Source organism: Bombus pascuorum, chromosome 13 (genome assembly GCF_905332965.1).
Source record: "Bombus pascuorum chromosome 13, iyBomPasc1.1, whole genome shotgun sequence".
Taxonomy (NCBI): Eukaryota; Metazoa; Arthropoda; class Insecta; order Hymenoptera; family Apidae; genus Bombus; species Bombus pascuorum.
In genome coordinates this window covers 8,567,146-8,584,961 of record NC_083500.1, presented here as the reverse complement: position 1 = coordinate 8,584,961, position 17,816 = coordinate 8,567,146, and the positions used below count along the sequence as shown (strand labels likewise).

The window sequence follows — 17,816 nt, the reverse complement described above, 5'->3', positions numbered from 1 at the left end:
TGACTAGATACAGAACAGCTAAAAGAGAAGGCAAGCCAGACCAGGATACTTTGAAAAAATTCGCTATTTCGCACCTGCTGCGTATCCACTGGGATGCAACCGACCGAGGCAGGTCCGCATTCCGCGCTACTCACGCAGCTCTTGCTCACCTGAAATATAAACGTGCTTTTTCACGGACCATTGTGCGTCAGGGGCATGTTACATTCGTTGCGTCATCGTTTTGTATAGGCTTGTTGATACGTTCGTTCTCATTTTCTTCACGATGCAACGGGGGCTGCTTTATTTTCTGTCTAGCAATTGTTAAAATATCGATTCCCGGTCGTTAGGATCTACGTCGTCGATCTTTTTCTCACTGTTTAATTCTTAGATGTTCGATTTCGCGTACACAGAATGTTCATCTCGGCGATTGCTACGGCTTTTTTTTTCCGCTTCTTTCCCTTCCTTTCTTTCCGAGCGTTCTGAAACTTTAGAGAGAAAGAGAGAAAAAAAGAAAGGGAAGAAAGGAAAAGGAAAATATCACGGAGGTTTCACTCGAGTCTTTCGTTTGAAGCGAAAGAATCGCCGCACAGTCTGAAGATACTGCTTGGGAAACGTTTTATTCCGTGTCATCTGCGAATCTTCCCACCATATCGTTACGTGGATATTCGCATCTAAGAATTAATTAATCGATGAACCAATAAAGCCGAGAACGTGTAGAGACCGCGAATAGGCGAATTGATAAGCTCTAATTGATTCCGATATTCATAATTGAAAGAGTTTTAGAAAGTGCTTAGTCGGTGGATGCTCTTAAGGGAAGCCATTCCGCCATCACTCTTCCGCTGTGAATTCAGTTTCGCAAGTTTATCCATTAACAAACACGGAAATCGATAATGCGTTTAACGCTGGGAGAAGCTATTAGTGAGGCTAGTGATAAAATTTCGGATTGATCTTCATCGGTGGCAGGCGCATCGTGCGTACAATGGTTTCGTGATGAACGTCGAACGTGTCGATTTTATCGTGGCACCGCGGCCGCGTTTCAATCAACCCGTGAAACGAGAGAACACATGGAAGGAAACCGCGAGTTCTAACGCCCAATGAAAAGGAAGGAAAACGTCCGCCTGGTCGTTTTTCCTACTTTCGTCGCGTCTTCGATTTAATTTATTCTTCGATGGTAAATTACATTAATTATGCAAACTTATCCCCGTTGGAATTGTGAAGCAAAAGAGGCAGAGTTTCTCTATCGTAAGAAAGGAAAGGATCGACACGGCCAACACTCGAGTTGCAGTTCTAATACTTCTTGGCAACGACAGAGTTAATCGCGTCGACTCGAAGTCTTCTCGTCTCGAGGAGAAGGTCAAGTGTTAAGGGAAGAAGAAGAAGAAGAAGAAGAAAAAAAAGAAGAATTTGTGCTTGCCAAGACGCTATTTCCCCGGCTGTCCAAAATGTGCAGCGATCTGCAAAAGTCTCGGCCACCCGCCGGACACGGTGTATCTATCGCCCATTCGTTGCACATCTGCGAACAGAGGACAAAAAAAGAATACGATAGCTGTGATATTAGCTGGAATCGGAACATATATAACGTCGGATTCGTATATACCGGTCGACGTATTTGCATGGTCATCCGGTCGTTACTCACCAGTCTCGATCAATCGCACGAAAGTTCGAGGTTAGTTCGACGGTGGTTCGATATGGGGGTAAAAAAGTATGGAGTTTGTTGGTTCTGTACCGTTCGAAATCGAGGGAATCGGTAGAGCGAGTTAGAGAATTCGTTGCTTTCTGATCGAGTGCCCGTAACGACTGCGTCGCCGTTATAGAAAGATCCGACTATGGAATTCGGGATGAAAGAAAAGAAATAGAGAAGGGAAAAAGGACAAGGGGAGAAATAAGACGACGGAGTTCACGGTCGAACGAATAAATTCTCGAAGCGAAAGATAGTAGCCGGAACTCGCGGTGACCATCGATCCGACTGAAATCAACGGTTTTCAATAGAGATTTCCGTGGAAGGAACTTCTATTTAGAATTGCTCGGACTTGATCCGCGGTGTCGAACGATCTCGTAGCCATCTTCTTCGGTGTTTCGTGTCTTCTTTTTCTCCCCGCTGGAAGAAATCGACGACCGAACCCGATATTGGTAATTCTTTCGCGACGTGGACGATCCAAAGAGCGGTAGATGGTGAATGGAGAGCGAAGAAGGAAAGACGAGTCGAGGGTGTACGGACAGAAGAAGTGAGATAGGTAGGTTAGGAAGGAGGGCCAACAACGGAGGAAGGGAAGTTTGAAAATAAATAAAAGATCGATGGCGGAACGATCTCCTCGGGGCTAAACGAAATTGTGTACCGGACTCGGTACGATACAGGCATTACGGACTCTTAGAAGGACGTTTAATGGACTCGTCGATACCTGGTTATCGCTGACGTTGACGCAAGTGTAGCACGTTAGACCTGCAACAACAGAGGGGGCGATGGAGTGAGTAATAGCGTTGAACAGAGAGACAGCAGACCGGTTGAAGTACGAGACAAAGGGCGGAGAGACGCAACAATTAAACACGCTTAGGCGTTCCTTCGATATAATTCCCGCCCGTCGCAATACACTTAACGTCGTGGAAAATGGATTGTCCCGTCGAATGGAACTTATAACGGTGCGGCGCGCGTTGCGGATCGTGGCAACAAAAGCTCGTTCTCCTCGAAATGCACCCATACACCCGAACGAGCGTACGACGATGTATTGTTTCAGTGGCGGGGTCCAGTGTCGTAATTAATACTTTTCAAACCGTTCAAATTGAAGCCGTTTCCGGACGTTTTGCCGCTCCACCGGAATATCCAAGAGTTTACAGTCGTTCGCTAGAGAGGTTTCCTATTCCGACACGCTAATGGAATACAAACTTTTTCCACCGGAGACCGATGGAAAATAGAAGGAGAGCGTAAAAGGAGTAGCCGAGAAAAACAACCGAAGAAAAAGGAAGCGAAATCTTTCGACTTCTTTTTTTCTTTTTCTCTTTTAAGCTCTGCGAATGTCGGTTCGAGCCGAGAGACTTTAGCTAAAATAGCATTGGCGCTTTAAGAAGCTTGGCAGCGGGCACGGTTGGCGATATTTCAGAACAATATGTTACAAGCCAGGTGTATAGATCGGGGAATGATTTGTGGGGAATTGGTAGGAGGTAGCAGGGAGGAGGTAAAGTGGCCAGAGTGAGATCTGTAAGCGGTAGAAAGCCAGGAAGGAGGATTAGTGGAGCTCGATTGCAGGATTCGAGAGGGAGTGGATAAGCTCGAGTTAGTCGAGCAAATCATAGATCTGTTTGCCCCGTTCTCCGCCCTTTCTCCACGACTTTTCTCCTTTGCTCTTCGCAGCACGTCGCGCATCCACGCCAATACGCACGGTAGATGTCTTCTTCTTCTGTCGTGATTCCCTTCAGTCCGTCTTTCTGCTTCGACTCCTCCTTTCCGTTTCCGTTTCCGGAGAGGACGTTTCTGCCGCAAGTTTCCGCAGCCAGGAGCAGCCCGACCATCACCCACGTGATCATTCCTCACATCTCTGGAATGACAGAAATGGGGCTACGTGTTACGTAATTGACCGCCACGCATCTCTTTCGTGGATCGAAACCGGCTAGAGAATCGAAGTGTACGCGTGAATGTTATTCACGCGTAGATAACGTCACGTGTCGCCAGCCAGTTCGAAATCGTCAATTTTCAACGGGATCGTAATTCGTCGATACTACGCAGACAGCGTTAAAAAAAGAAAAAAAGAAAAAAAGGAGCAGGACACCGTGTATCAAAGGATTATCGTGGCGCGCAATAAATTACTCTTATCACGCTTCGATACATGACCTATCGCAGCCTCTATCGAATTCGATGATCCTACAAGCTGCTGGATGGCGATTAAAAAATGACCCGTAATTATTCGGATTAAACGTTGAACAAAGAAACAAAAAATCACACCAAAAAAGTGGAAAGGGGGAAGGGAAAACTACAGGTGGAGATTTGATTGGTCGAAGTTGGAAAATTGACGCGAGACCGAAAGAAAAATTGTTCCCTCCGGACGCGTTGTTCTAACGGAGATATCGGAATTTCAATTTGCCCCGGTTGATCGGAGGATTTATCGTCTTATACGAATGAAAATGGCTTACGAGGACAGGGTAGAAGACTAGAGAAAACGTCTTTCAGCGGAGGAAACCTCGCGCAGTCGACAGATACGCCAGAATTCAAATCCGGATCAGGAATTACAGAGGAAGGGCTGGGAGCGAAAGGGTACGTCTAGTTTAAATCCTCATAGAACACGAAGACCACAAGGTCCGCACGCTGTTAAGCTACGTTCGACTCTTGTACTTCTCCGATATCTACGGATGTTCCGCTCTTCTTTGATTAACTGTATCGTTTCTTTGACTTTGACGATTAATCACTTGTAACGTTTCGGTTGCGAACGGAGACGGAGAGAGAAAGTTCGGTAACGGAGATTGGATTCTGGGACTTGAGAAAACATAGAAATGCATTCTTAAAGCTCCCTCCTAGTCGAGGATCTCAAGGAGCAAGAAAGAGTGGCGAGGAGATATAGTAAGCTAAGATTATTTGAGTCACTTGACCTTCGACGTCTTCAGATTCGATCTCGATCTTGCAGCAAAGCAGATCGTTTAAAAATTGTTCACAAACAAATTGAACGAATTACAAGGGAAAGTACTTGGCTCGATTCGAACGATCCTAATTTACCCCCTCCTTAGTCCGGGGTATTTTTTGAACTTTGTTAAAATCAGTCGATACGGATCCTGTTCGAATTTACGGAAATTACCGGCTGTAATGGTCACGAGGTGCAGATTGGAACGAATGCTTCGTTATCGGGAGAACGTATCTCGCTTCTAATTATTGTGCGTTGTTTCAAAAATTGCTAGGAATTTTACCGGCATTCTACGATCCGAGATCGGGCGTAATGGTCGATCGAGCGACAAAGAAAATTAGATCACTAACAAGCATCAGGGAGCAATTGCAGGCAAGATTGTGAGTTCAGCCGTGGAACAGAATAATCCTATCGATTAAAACGGTGCCGGTTGGTTATGGTCAGTAGGAACTCCCCGACACAACCCACGGCTGTTCCACTTAATCAATGAAATACAGATCGATGAATATACTGTATGAAACGTTGTACCGTTCGGTCCCTGTTCTTTGATATGAAACGTCAATCAGTAGTTGATAAGGCTGATCCTTTCAATACGCTTCTGTTAGCAATTGTCAGGTGCACAGCTTCTCTCGGTAGCTAAAGTGGCATTCGGCAGTGGGCGACAAGATTATATCGAGCCGAAATGGATAGTTAGAATTTCCAGGTGAATTCTCCGGTTAGATCACGGACGAAGTAACACGATTATTTCGACCGTATTCCCCGATCCGTTACGTCGACTAAGAATTTCACGACCTCTCGAATATCATCTCAACCCGGTTTATCGTCCTCGATCGGTTGCTCCAATATCGGGCTAACTTTAATCTCTTTTCTATGTGACGAATGGTAATGGCCATTACCATTCAATATGGCCTCGTATTTCTTAAATCGTGGTCTATCCCTCTTGGATATAGTTTTTAAATCTCGTACGTATCCGCCCCCATTCCCTGGCGATCTTTAATATAGAGAGGTGGACGGACGTTGCGCTTTTAACAAGCCACAGGGCAAGAGACATTTAATTGGAAAATCAAATGAGCGGTAGTAGTACATAGACGATACGGAGGAGCGAGTTTAACCGTGTCCAGAGAGCAGGATCAATCCCGTTGGTTTAAATCCTAGTCGAACATGTCGTCCACGAGAATCGGCTGCGGGTAAACAGATCCACTCGACCGTTGGACATGTCAATCGATGGATATCCCAGTTCCAAGCCAGCCATGTGTATAGTTCTTCGGGGTGTAGATCAAGGTTCAATTCTACGGATCGGTTGACCTATCAGTGCCAGCTTCCCAGCCCTATCAATGCTTTCGACGAATCGAGAACATCGGACCCTTTATATCGGTTCGATAGATAAGGTTTCATCCGGCGTCCTCGTTCGACCTTGCACGAGAAGCGGAGGGTGAATTTGTCGCGATATACCGCGAGAGTAAGAGTAGCAGGATGCGAGACGCTCGTAGACCTTAATCGATGTAATTAAACACGGCCAAGGAGCTCGATCGAAACTCGCTAAAAGGGAAGTTGGCTGGCCCAGTAGGACGTAAACTTTTACGACAGTGTTTCGCAGTAAAAGCTGCTGGACCTTGCTCGGAATTATATCGTTCCCTCCATTTTATGGTAGCTTGGATCAGAGAAACACCATGTGCTTAACAGTTTACCAAGCGTGTCCCGGGCAATAATAGAAATAACATAACGAACTAACGGAATGTCTTGTGATAAATCACGTCGAGCTATTTGCTCATCGGAGCAACCCGCTTCGTGACTGTCTCGCATTTCCGTTACGAACCCGGTTAAATAAATTCATCTGATCACGCGTGCCCCGGTTTTAGATTTCCCTTGTATTTCACGCTCGTTCGTGAGCGTGATTTATTCGCTGATCGCACGGACGCCCGGGTGAGAACGTAATACGCGAGCGGAGTTTTCCACGGGAAGGGAACGCTGACTTTGAAAATCTTTTAGATTGAAATGGGATCGTCGGAGAAGAAAGAGGAAAGTTTCGGTCGCGTCGAATTACGATGAAATTTCATTTCGCGTAATCAATAGTGCTTACGGCGTGTTCAACAGAAGATCTTCGGCTTTTTTCATCCGTAATAGGGGAAGTTCTTTGTTCTTGTACTCCTCTCTCCTCTTACCCTTCCACCAACTCGCTTTGAATCGCGTAGATTAAAAGAGCTTTTTATTTTCCTACTTAGGAGCGAACTCGGCCCGAGAATTAGGTTGCTCTCTCTCCGTCGGATGAGAGGATGGCCCTGGTCGGCGGTAGTCTATAACTAGTTCCATTCTAGAACTCCCATGAGCAAACATTGGCCGTGCAGTTATTACTACCCTGAAGGTCATCGATCAAATCTCAATTTATAGGCTGTCATTCTTGTCAGAGCATGAAATCCGACTCGGTGGAATCGATATCGTTGAAGGTAGCTGAAATTTTGCCGAAATTTCACGTCCAATCGGACGTAAATATTGAAACGTTCCGCAGCAATTAAATACGTTTCCTGTACCATTCGCCATAAGTTCGTTTCATGTTGGAAAACAGCGTCTACTTTTGGCCCGATCCTAACATCCATTCGACTTTCATCACGAATTCAATCGTAGCAGTCGTTGGACTCAGCTTCGATCAATCCTTTCTCGTATTTATCTAGCTCCTCGTCGACGCACAGTAAATACAGCCAGTGCGTAGTCAGACAATCTTTACTTGCGTTCCGCCACTCTTGTACACTTTCGAGTTTCATGTCCCCGCTGCAAATTTCTCCTTCTATTTATTTCCACGTGTTTTTCATTTCATCTCTATCAAAAGGCAAAGCACGTAAGCAAATTTGCGAAAGCCAGCGAGCGCGTTTCCACACCAGGCAGGGCCAGACTGCTTTTTTAATCCGCAAGCTAGCGTTCAACAGCTGGAAAATCTTCGACAACGAGGAAACCGGTCGTAGAAAAATTGATTTCGTATCAGAATGCAGGTTCTGCTTCTTTTGTGCAATCTTCAAAACGATAGTAAAGCAACGGCCTAGCAAAGTTGGCGCAAACTCGGGGGCAAATTCGCGCGGGACGCTTCATTGCTTCCCAATGGCCGGAGTAACTCAATTCTAAAATGCTGCTCTCGGCTTGTTCTTGTGTATAGAACATCGTCGGTATATTTGCCAAGCTACACGTTATTTTTATAACCGACCGTGGTGCTCGCGGCCCAGCGGTAGCTTCAAATCGACTGGATGGAATTTCGTTCTTAAAGCGTTACGTTACCAAGGGATGGGCTGCGTGTGTGCACCGTGCCTGTGATTATTTCCGTGATACATCTAGAAATATTTACAATGCCGCCACGTTGCTAGAAAGTCGAGTTCACCGCGATATTTGCCAGAGGGGGAAGATAAATCGGATTGTCTTATTTCCAATTTCAAGCAGCAGTTCCGCCCCATAAAGATATACATTTGTCTCTGGATTTATCGTTGTTATGGGAAAGAAAGAAGACCGATATGTTTCGTTTCAAATCCCAGATCGAACCAATTACAAGTTTTTAGAGATACATAAGCGATCGTTGAAACTGTTTTCTGCTAAAGCACCCTGATTCGCGCCTGGAACACGTAGTTGGATAATTATTCAAACGAAAAGCGGGAAATTATCGTTTCGTGATATATGTATGTATAACGCGAAGTTTTAGTTTGTCTTCCGGCAACTGGCAGATAAAATATTCCCGGTCTGGTCCGCGTAAGTTTTCTCGGTCAAACTGGCGCGAGTTTACTTAATTACCGTTTAATTATACGTCATCAAAGTTTCATTCCCATATCCGTGCGCAATTAAGGAAAATATTTTTTTTCATTCCCTTTATCCGTCGCAGATAATTCGTCCAATTAATTCCGGCATGGTGCACGTTTTAATCGCCGCACCGATAATTATTTTCATGGCAAAACATCGAATCTATTAGTGTATCGATCACGCCTTTAATTCGACCGAGTTTCTTGATCGTCAGCGATGGTCGTTAAGATAACAGCGAATTTATCTCCGGCAGAAAACTTTCATTTCCTCCGTGGACGTTCGTGAATTCTCGCCCAGAACGGTCAGAACCAGAGACCTGGTTCACGCGGCACGATTTAATAAATAACGATATCGACACCTTCTTCGAGCTCTTCGTTTCGATGGCCAGGCAGCTTCCCACGAGTTCGAGTTCTACGCACGTGACGAATATACACCGCGACTTTAAGTAAGAAACTTTTCGAGATTGCCCTCTGTTCGATTCGTCTCTCGATGTGTACGTCGCTTTGCCGTTTAGACATTCGTGAAACGGCAACTAGGAGAGCATCGAGGAGTGCTTTCAGGCGGTCTCTTGAGTTCCACGCCTCGTGCGCGCCGCTTAATTTCGTATGCCTCTAATTTCGAGTAGAACTTGCTCGTGATCTCAAAGTAAAATTACTGGCTAACACTGGAAATTTGACACGATGATTTAGAGATAGATTAGAACGCTATACAGGGTGTTACAGTAATCGTGATACAATCAGCAAGGATTACGTGAACAAATATTTCGAAACTACACGATACAATTTTCCATATGACTTTATTTTTCTATATTTACGAGAAAATATTTGCATTGAACTGGAGGAAAAATGGAGGGCGTGCAAATAAGTCGACAACGTAGAACGAAAGTTTTTCATGCAACGCTTTGTTGTGGATGAAATTACATAAAAAAGTTAACGAAGTACGCGTGTACGGGGCTAATTTTTAACTAACGTATCCAAATTCCATAATTACTATTTCTTTTTTTTTAACGAAGCATCAAACCAGAAACTTTTATTCTACATTTTAGCATATTTTAGCATTCAACGTATTTTGGCATGTAGAATAACCTCCAGTTAATTATTTGCTCGTACCCGACCAGTAATTATTTCAGCTCGCATACGTGTATTAAAAAAATATTAAAACTCGATTTTATCGAGAACGAAATACCCTATGAAAAGATTGTATTCCACATTTGCAATCTATTTCTCTGTGTAGTCTGTGTAGAGTCATCCGCTTGCCGATTGTATCGCTATTATTGGGTCGCCTTACGTAGAGGAAAATCGTCTTTCGATAAGGAGGAAGACTTCTTCGAGCTATTTAATCGAGTTTTTACCGTGAGACTCGGGATCAGTAAGCACCATGGACTTTATCACTCTGGCGCAACCAGCTTTTCATTAGCGTCTCGAATTTTATGCACATTAAAGTAGCGCGCGTGCCGCTTAATCGCTGGGCAAAAAGTGGCGTGGCGAACAGAGAGAATTTCAGCCGTATAGTATAATGTAAATTTCGTGGCTTGCTCTACCGGCGAAGCTAGTAAAATCCTCGGCTAGCAGGACACTAAAACCGCGTTACGCCAAGGACGGTGCTATCCTGGTTGCGTTTCCGGCTTTCCAGCGAAATGGAAAGTTCAACGGAGATTCTTGTGCTCGAGTGTCGTTCGCTTTGGCTTTATGTTGGCGGTAAAAGGTGAAAAAGCTAGACTAGAGAAGAATACTTCTTTTTTCGCTTAAGAAGATACGCCTCGGATATTCTTTATCCGGTTACTTTTCTTCCTTTACGTTTTAACAGACGCCGAGGCTCGTTTGCATCATTCGCTTATGGAAAAGTTCATTTTCTTTAACGAACGCCTTCGTTCGAAATGATAAAGCATTTAAAGGGTAAAGAAAACGGCTCGACGAACGAATACCAAACTTACGTAGTTCTCTGGCGGATAGAGTATCCCGCTATAAATATACGATGTATTCGTAGATATGGAATCCAAATAGATGTAGCGAGGTCCCATATGGTATGGGGCGTACGTGGATATGTTCTCGTAAATATGCTACTCTTCTAGATTTTCCCCTCTGTATCTCCATACGTATAAAACCCTAGTAAATAAGCTACTTTTATGGACATGAAAGTTCGAACGGTTAGAGGCCAATCCTGTATGGATGTTACAATACGTATGGGTTTTTTTCATCGTCGCGATATCTCGTCGTCGACGCGTCCAGGGATGTGTATTTCCCTATAATCTCATCTTGTCTCGAATGGGGTTAATTTCTCACGTGCAATTCGCTCGACGTGCACGAAGGAGAATAGGGAAATTCGTGCGACGAATTATAAAAAAGTTAGTTACGCTGTCAGTTTTGAGCTCCCATCGTGACTTTAATTCAACTACATTTCGAGGAACATAGGCCGATAGAGAGAGAGAGAGAGAGAAACGTATTTGCATGACAGAAAATGTTTTCTCTTTTCTTTTCACGGAAAATGTATTTGCTGCAGCTATATTGCTGGTCAGAGCGCACAGTAAAAAAGGAAATGGCGAAACGAGCGTGCGGTTTTTTTTTCAAAATCCGTTTTCGCATTTACATTTTCCTGGTCGGTGCGTCGAAGAGAAAAAAATTAATTGGTTGACCGAAACTAATCGCGGGACGCATTAAAACGCGGCGAAGGTTTCGAACGAACGATCGCCGAGAGATTACTGCGTCGGTGGAAATCTACGATGGAAAATGCGAAGGAGCGAAATTTCATCGTCCGACTCCGGACAACGCCGAGAAAGTATGTCGGCGACCTTTCATCTGCGTGTTCTGTTCTCACGGGTTGTAGTTTAATTTGTCGAGGAACAAGCGACCAACCCACGGTTTCCTTTCTTAATTAACTCATCTCCTGGGGGAACAGTGAACTTAATGGTCCTCCACGATTTGCCTTCGGCGCATCGAAAATTAATTTGTCTCGACCGCCATGGCCAAGTCCGCGTTTCCTGTTCGTTCGATCGTCGTGCAAGTTTAAAAACAATGTTTCCACCAGTGGGCTCGTGGCTATCGGCCGGGGTAATTGGCGCGAGCCAAGACCAATTTGCCATTTAATCCCTCGATGAGAATAAACGGCCAACCGCGTAAATGAATTCGCCACCTCTTTCTCCTCTGCTCCCTTTCACCTTCCTCGCCCATTTTTTATTTTTTTGTTGTTCCCATTTCGGTCATGTAATGCGGTAATTAGTTGAATTTTGCACGTGCTACGAGAGCCCGATAAAAATTCATCGACGCGAGAGAACGCGTTGGTCGTTGTTGCTTAATTGAAAAGCATCGGCCAGCGGCGACGTCGTCCATTTTTCCTCTTGTAAACTTTCATTTAACGTTCCCTTCGACGTCCCATCGTTACGCAACGCTACCTATTTTGCATAAATTCATTCTCCTGGCCTGTACCCGTGAAGAATGGATGAAAACGCGAGGGGAAAGCTGCACGAATATAAGCGGAACGATAGATTCCAGAGATTCGGTAATCCGTGATATCGCGATTCTCTCCCGCGCGTAATCGCCATAATCTTTTGTAAACTAACGTTGGAACTACCCATATCATAAACATGCTAATGTAGTTAGGCGAACACCATGGGGCTGTAGGATACAGTAATAGATGTTCGATTTCGCTCGTGGATGGTGCAGGTTATAAAACATTGAATTTTGGCTAGAAGCCGAATCGAGGATATTAATATTAAAGGTGGTGCGGGACGAATTGAAAATATATCGGCACGAGGGTATCGCGCTACCGGGGCGACCAATCACGCGCAGGGAAAAAGTATTTTAGATGAAATTTACGGTAGTGGACGCGAATTTACGGTGAACGGTGGTCGATGTCTAGCGGACGGCTTGAATATGACCTCCCCGAATGAAAGCATCGGTAAATGGTGGATGCTCCCATAAAATATACCGAGGGACGGTATCGCACGCTCGCTAGGCTATGTTCGGCTAAGTAACCGGTATTAATCATTCGTATTATATCACGGGAACGTTAGTATAACAGCCTATATAACGTATCAAGTTAATACGCTTGAGGGTTTCGTCTTTTGCGTGTACTCGTCCGGAATACGAAATTAACGTTCACTTGAATTATTATAAACTGCAATGTACCGCTTGTGCGCAGTTTGCACGGCCTGCTACGAAACACCCGCGTTGAATACAACATTCAGACGGACAGAGGGATCCCCCGTAGACGTAGCCAACAGATACATCCAGCACTTCATTTTGATTTACTATTCAACCGGGTCCGGCGTCAAGTTCCGACACATTGCAGACGTAGTACTTTGTCGAATACAGACTGCGCAAATTTCCATAAGTGATCTTTCCCCGTGAATGTGGCGTTAACGTGCCGCAAAATCCGCGGGAAACAGAGTTTACCCTGTGAAACCATGATTTCCATTGGATCAGGCGTTTAGGTAAACGGGACATGTTCCTGTAAACGAATATACAACCTCGAATATACGTCGGCAAATACGTGAGGTACATCTATAGGGTAGATTGTAGATGTCAAAGCGACGAAAGAAGTATTCACGTATGAGAACGTTGCTTATTTCTCAAGATAGAAACGATCCTAGCTTGGAAACGTGTTAGTATAATCAATGAACCAGCTGACGAACCTTTCTTTATCTAACATACGCTTCGTGTATCTCGCTCCAACATTCACGAACCGTCGAAGCGATACGCGATACGGATAGGATTTCGGCAGGATTCTAATTATATTAGAGCGAGAAACACGAAGCCTGAATGAATTAAAGAGGAAGGTTCGTCAGCTGATTCATTCATACAGGTATATTCCCGTGTTGGAATGTCATTGTTTTTAACTTAAAGCATCAAACGATATCTTCGCACGTGTACTTTTTGCGTCATTTTGATGTCTAAATTCCACTCTACGAACGTATATATCTCGCGAAGCCCTGTAGAGAAATCCACGCTATAAACCAGAACATTCATCCTATTATAGACTCGACACGAGTCGAACAAATTACTTTACCATAAACCGTTTGTCACGAAAAATGTTGGAACGTAGTCTTTGTTGCCAGTGACACCTTGGAATTCTCGACAAATTGGCTGGTGAGGAGGCGAAAAAGCCTTGATCCGCCAGGAATTACGAATTTAGAGCGAGGGCACGTCGAGCGGCGTGTTACTTCAATACGGGTACGCGCGAAAGCATCGGCGAAATGGGGAATAGCCCATAAAATATGAGACGGTTGGCAAGCTCGGGAGATCTACCGGTGCTTTTCACGGCGGCGGTGTCGACGTCGGCGCGGCGTCGGTGCTGGCGTTTTCACGGCTGAAAATCACTCGTGAATTCCACTGTAGTCGGCTCGTTCTTTCTCCTTTCTACCCCACCTCTTTTTCTCGCGCGCTCTCCACAGGCCGACATCGTGAAAGAGAAAGGCTTTTTCGCTGTAGCATTTCCGCGAACGACGCCCGCGACGAGGACGTAGACGGTGTTTCTCTGGTCCCTCTGTTCTTCTCTCTTCGCGCTGCTTGCTATGCCTCGGCCAGGGGGGAAAAGCCATCATCCAATTTTTCATCGTGCCGCATCCGTTTCACCGGGGTATCACTTCCCTGACTCGCTCGAACGTCATTAGGGCTCCGCCGCTTGTGGAAAGATATCGTTTCCACTTTTCCCAGAGACACAGTTTCCCAGCGAAACACGTTGCTCCCTTTTTACTCGCGACAAGCTTTTTTTCACCGTCACTATGCCTGTTACAAGTTCATACAGAGGCTCGCAAAAATATTTAGCAAAAAATGATATTTATGTAACGCGAAATATTTGGCAAATATTAACACTTGCCATAGGAAACATCTTGTATATTGAAGATGTATGAAACATTTTAAGATTTCATCGACGCGTATATTGGTATTTGAAACGAGTCCGAGAGTGTACGTATAAGTTACACGACTTTTATAGAAATTATAATTATATATACAATTAATGCTGAAGGCGATCTCATTAAATATTAATAGCCTGTTCAAATACTTTGGTGATCTTCGCCAAGTATATACCTGCTCCAAATATCTTACGGGTTCTATGTAACTTTTGAGATTAGTTTCAAACTTTGCCATTATGATCGTGATAGCTGAATCTCGTTACAGTGTTCATTTCCAAAATGTTTTATATAACATGTGGAATAACATGTGGGATTTTATGTGTATATTTATATGTAAAAATAGAATACAGAGTGTGTTCATAAAAGACCCGTATAAGTGTTGGGTCGCTTTCGCGAACAATCGTATAATACGTTGGGACGTTTTAAACGACGTACAATCTTTTAGGAATTTCTGGCCAAATATCGATTTAAGTTAGATTCACGAGTTTGCAGATTGAGAGAGCTCGTTGCCAGAACGTTTCCTCGATTCGTTTCCGTGAACGAATAGTTCGCGGCGCGACGTTGGAACAACTTCCGTTGCCAGATGCCCTGGACGGCAAAAATGTCCACAAATTATTATTCTCCTCGAAGGAATCGCGCAGAGAATCGAGTAATTTAGCCAACTATATAATATGTATATATATATATATATCTAGAAGAGGCGCGGAGAGTATCCATCCTCTGCAAACTTTTCCATTTGTTCCTTTTCGCAATCCTCTTCCATTCTTTCGTTTTAACGAAGACATTCTTCCATACTTGACGCGTTCCATCGATCGATGCCATTCCCCCTGTTTATTCCACTTTTAACGATGTCGCTAATCGACCGATGCCGAGACTCTCGTTCACGATAAAGTGCACCCGATAATATCATCGCTTCCGCTATCAACCATTTTCGACTGTCGATCGATCGGAGGCGCCCACGGTGGCAGCCACAATTAAAACTTTCGAAGCTCCTAGGATGGGATATCATTTATGGGGCTAATTACCGGGGCTGAATAAATGGGAGGCGATGAATGAGAAATGAGATCTCGCGTTTGGTGTTCGCTTCGACTTCTTCGAGTTCGGTGGGAGGCTCTTTCATCGACTTCTCTCTCCTTGGACTACTTCCAGTATTACTTTTCCGGTTGTTCGGAGCTGAAAGGCATTACACGATTTCCCTTCTATGTATTTTTTTCTTTGCCTAGCACCCTTAGAATCGCCGAAAGGGAGTCTGTCGCAGGTGTCGGAGGTAAGTTGAGGCCAGTTCTGGCGCAACAACCTCCGTTTCTTTTCTTTCTTCGTATTGCAGCGAGTTTCAGCTCGTTCGATATTCTTCGTCGTCCCTGTTAATTATACACTTAGAAACTTTGCTTTTATCCCGCGGTCTACTTATTCATAAACTTCCGTGAACTGTGACGGGTAGAGAGGGTGGTCTCGAACCACTCACGAATCGACTCTCTTCTATCCTCCCTAGACCCTCTTCACGGATATTGCACGTATGTAGCTCAAGGACAGAGCTTCTTCCTTCGAGGCTCGATGGAATATAAGATACCGCTTATCCTCGTGAAAAATATAGTCTCGCTGGTAAAAGAAAAAGATCCAGTAAGAACACAGAAACCGATTTCCTCGATCGAAAATTAAACCATCCTGTATCTCGTGACCAGACAACGTTCCTGTTTCCCCAGGAAATTAACTGAGCTTGATTCGAACGTTTCTCGTAGCTCGGTAAATCATCAGTTCGTTAACTTTCCTCGTCGTTTATTTTCTTTCCACTTCTTCTCTGATAACAGTTACCTACATCGATCGGGTAAATGCGGCGCGAAAACGTTAAAACAAAGCGGAAACGCTTTATTCCACGGTAATAACGTTTGACGCGTGAACGCGTAAAGGATTAAAAGCGATCATGAATCTCGGCGAACTTTCTACGCGGTGTTCTACGACGGATGATTTTACATAAAATTCATGAAAGGCGTTCTGTCCAATCTATCCACGCTAAGTTCGTAACGAGCTACCGTTCGCTCTCGTCACGAAGTTTCGCAATAACCTCCATCTGTACTTTCTAGCTGCGATTTCGAAAGCGGGTATACGTGCAACAATAAAAACCAAACGCTGGACTGGAAATCCTGTTCGCGAACCGCGGTATAACTCAACGGCGAAACCGAGGGAGATATTAAACGTTGCTAAGGACAGCCATATACACCGGTTGTCTCGTAAATATTTCAATCGTGACGCGATCCTCGACGAATCCACGGGGCAACACATCGGTTTATGCAAAACAGCTCCCGCGACAAAATAGGGCGGTCCTGGCTGAGCATCTGTCTCGTGTCAAAGTTCTTTCCCTCGACTGGCGGCGGCTGGACCAGACGAGCTACGCGCCATCCATTCTCGTTGTCTGGCCATGCACGTAATTTTCTCCTTTTCGGCCGCCACCGTATACGCCCGTCAAGCTCTGTGGTACATTTCGGGGTATTTTAAACGCGCTGCTCCGTAAGATCGAGTTCACTTCAAAATACTATTTAATTCTCAGGACAGAAAGTAAAGGAGAATTGCCTCGATTTGTCGTACATTTTCTGTAACATGATCGTGTATCGCTTTTTAAAGGAATTATTTAGTTGCAAGTGTCTGGCTTGTTTATGGGCGAGAACGGTATAGCGAGGTCGTAAAATTGGTCACGAGTTAAGCTTTACATTTCGTGAACTGCAGTAACTTGAGAAGATTTTAGGAGACACGAGGATCGAGACCCTTATTCAAGGCTTCTTCCTTCGCGATGTTCCTAAAATTTGCTCCTTCGTATACGAGGGCAAATTTTAATAATTTATATCTCGCGATATGGAAATTTAGATCATCGTGTGGGACTGCATGATATCCAATCGGGACTACTTTTACGATAAGCGACGAACATTTTCGAGAATCGCAATATTAAAAAAAAAAAAAAATTAATCTTCTTGCGAAAGGAACAGATTTTAATACAGGACTCTTGTATTTTTGATATCCTGGAGATTGGAATTTTACGACACATGGATGATGGAAATTGATTTGGAAAAATTGAAATGGTTGCGTGCATGTGCCGTTAGATGCGACTAGATCAGTCGACGTCATCACTTAACGTTCTACTTTACGACCTCGCTGTATATCATGCCCGCCAACTATACGATGCTTTCGCTTCGTAAAAACGTACATCGAATCGGATGTGCTTTCGTTTCGGTAAATTTCCCGCCGACGAGACGGAAATCGAACGACTACATAACGATTGGTTCGAGCTTCGAGCCAAGAGAACGAGAAAGGAAGACGAATCGTTGGAACGAGGGATTCTCGTGGCGAATTTTTTAGATGTCTAACGACCGTCGAAAGTATTCGTTACTTCTTAAGTTGTCTCGATTACTCTGTCGATCTTTGTTGTGGGGACGGTACAGATTTGCACGCAGACGTGCAAAAAGTGGACGAAGAGCAACGATAACCGAGCCGTGGTGAGTGGAGGGAAAGAAAAAAGGGGGCGGAGAAAGAGCGCGAAAAGCTACGAACAGGAGAAAGTTTCGAGCTCTCGAGCGGCTAACGACCGTCGAAAGCACCGATGTCGGTTCCTCTTTCCT

General features: G+C 44.5%; 2 protein-coding genes across 2 annotated transcripts in view; both read right to left on the bottom strand.

Moving 5' to 3' along the window:
- The window catches only part of LOC132913737 (proteasome subunit beta type-3), a 341,911-nt gene that overhangs the window by 78,544 nt on the left and 245,551 nt on the right, over positions 1-17,816 (bottom strand). The window lies entirely within an intron of this gene.
- The window catches only part of LOC132913638 (uncharacterized), a 52,229-nt gene that overhangs the window by 2,412 nt on the left and 32,001 nt on the right, over positions 1-17,816 (bottom strand). Inside the window, exons 2-5 of the mRNA XM_060972107.1 lie at positions 3,354-3,509; positions 2,379-2,419; positions 1,394-1,492; positions 75-149 (exon numbers count right to left, since the gene is read on the bottom strand). Coding sequence (XP_060828090.1) covers positions 75-149; positions 1,394-1,492; positions 2,379-2,419; positions 3,354-3,498 — 360 coding nt within the window. The 5' untranslated portion in view covers positions 3,499-3,509. The remainder of the gene's footprint in view (positions 1-74; positions 150-1,393; positions 1,493-2,378; positions 2,420-3,353; positions 3,510-17,816) is intronic.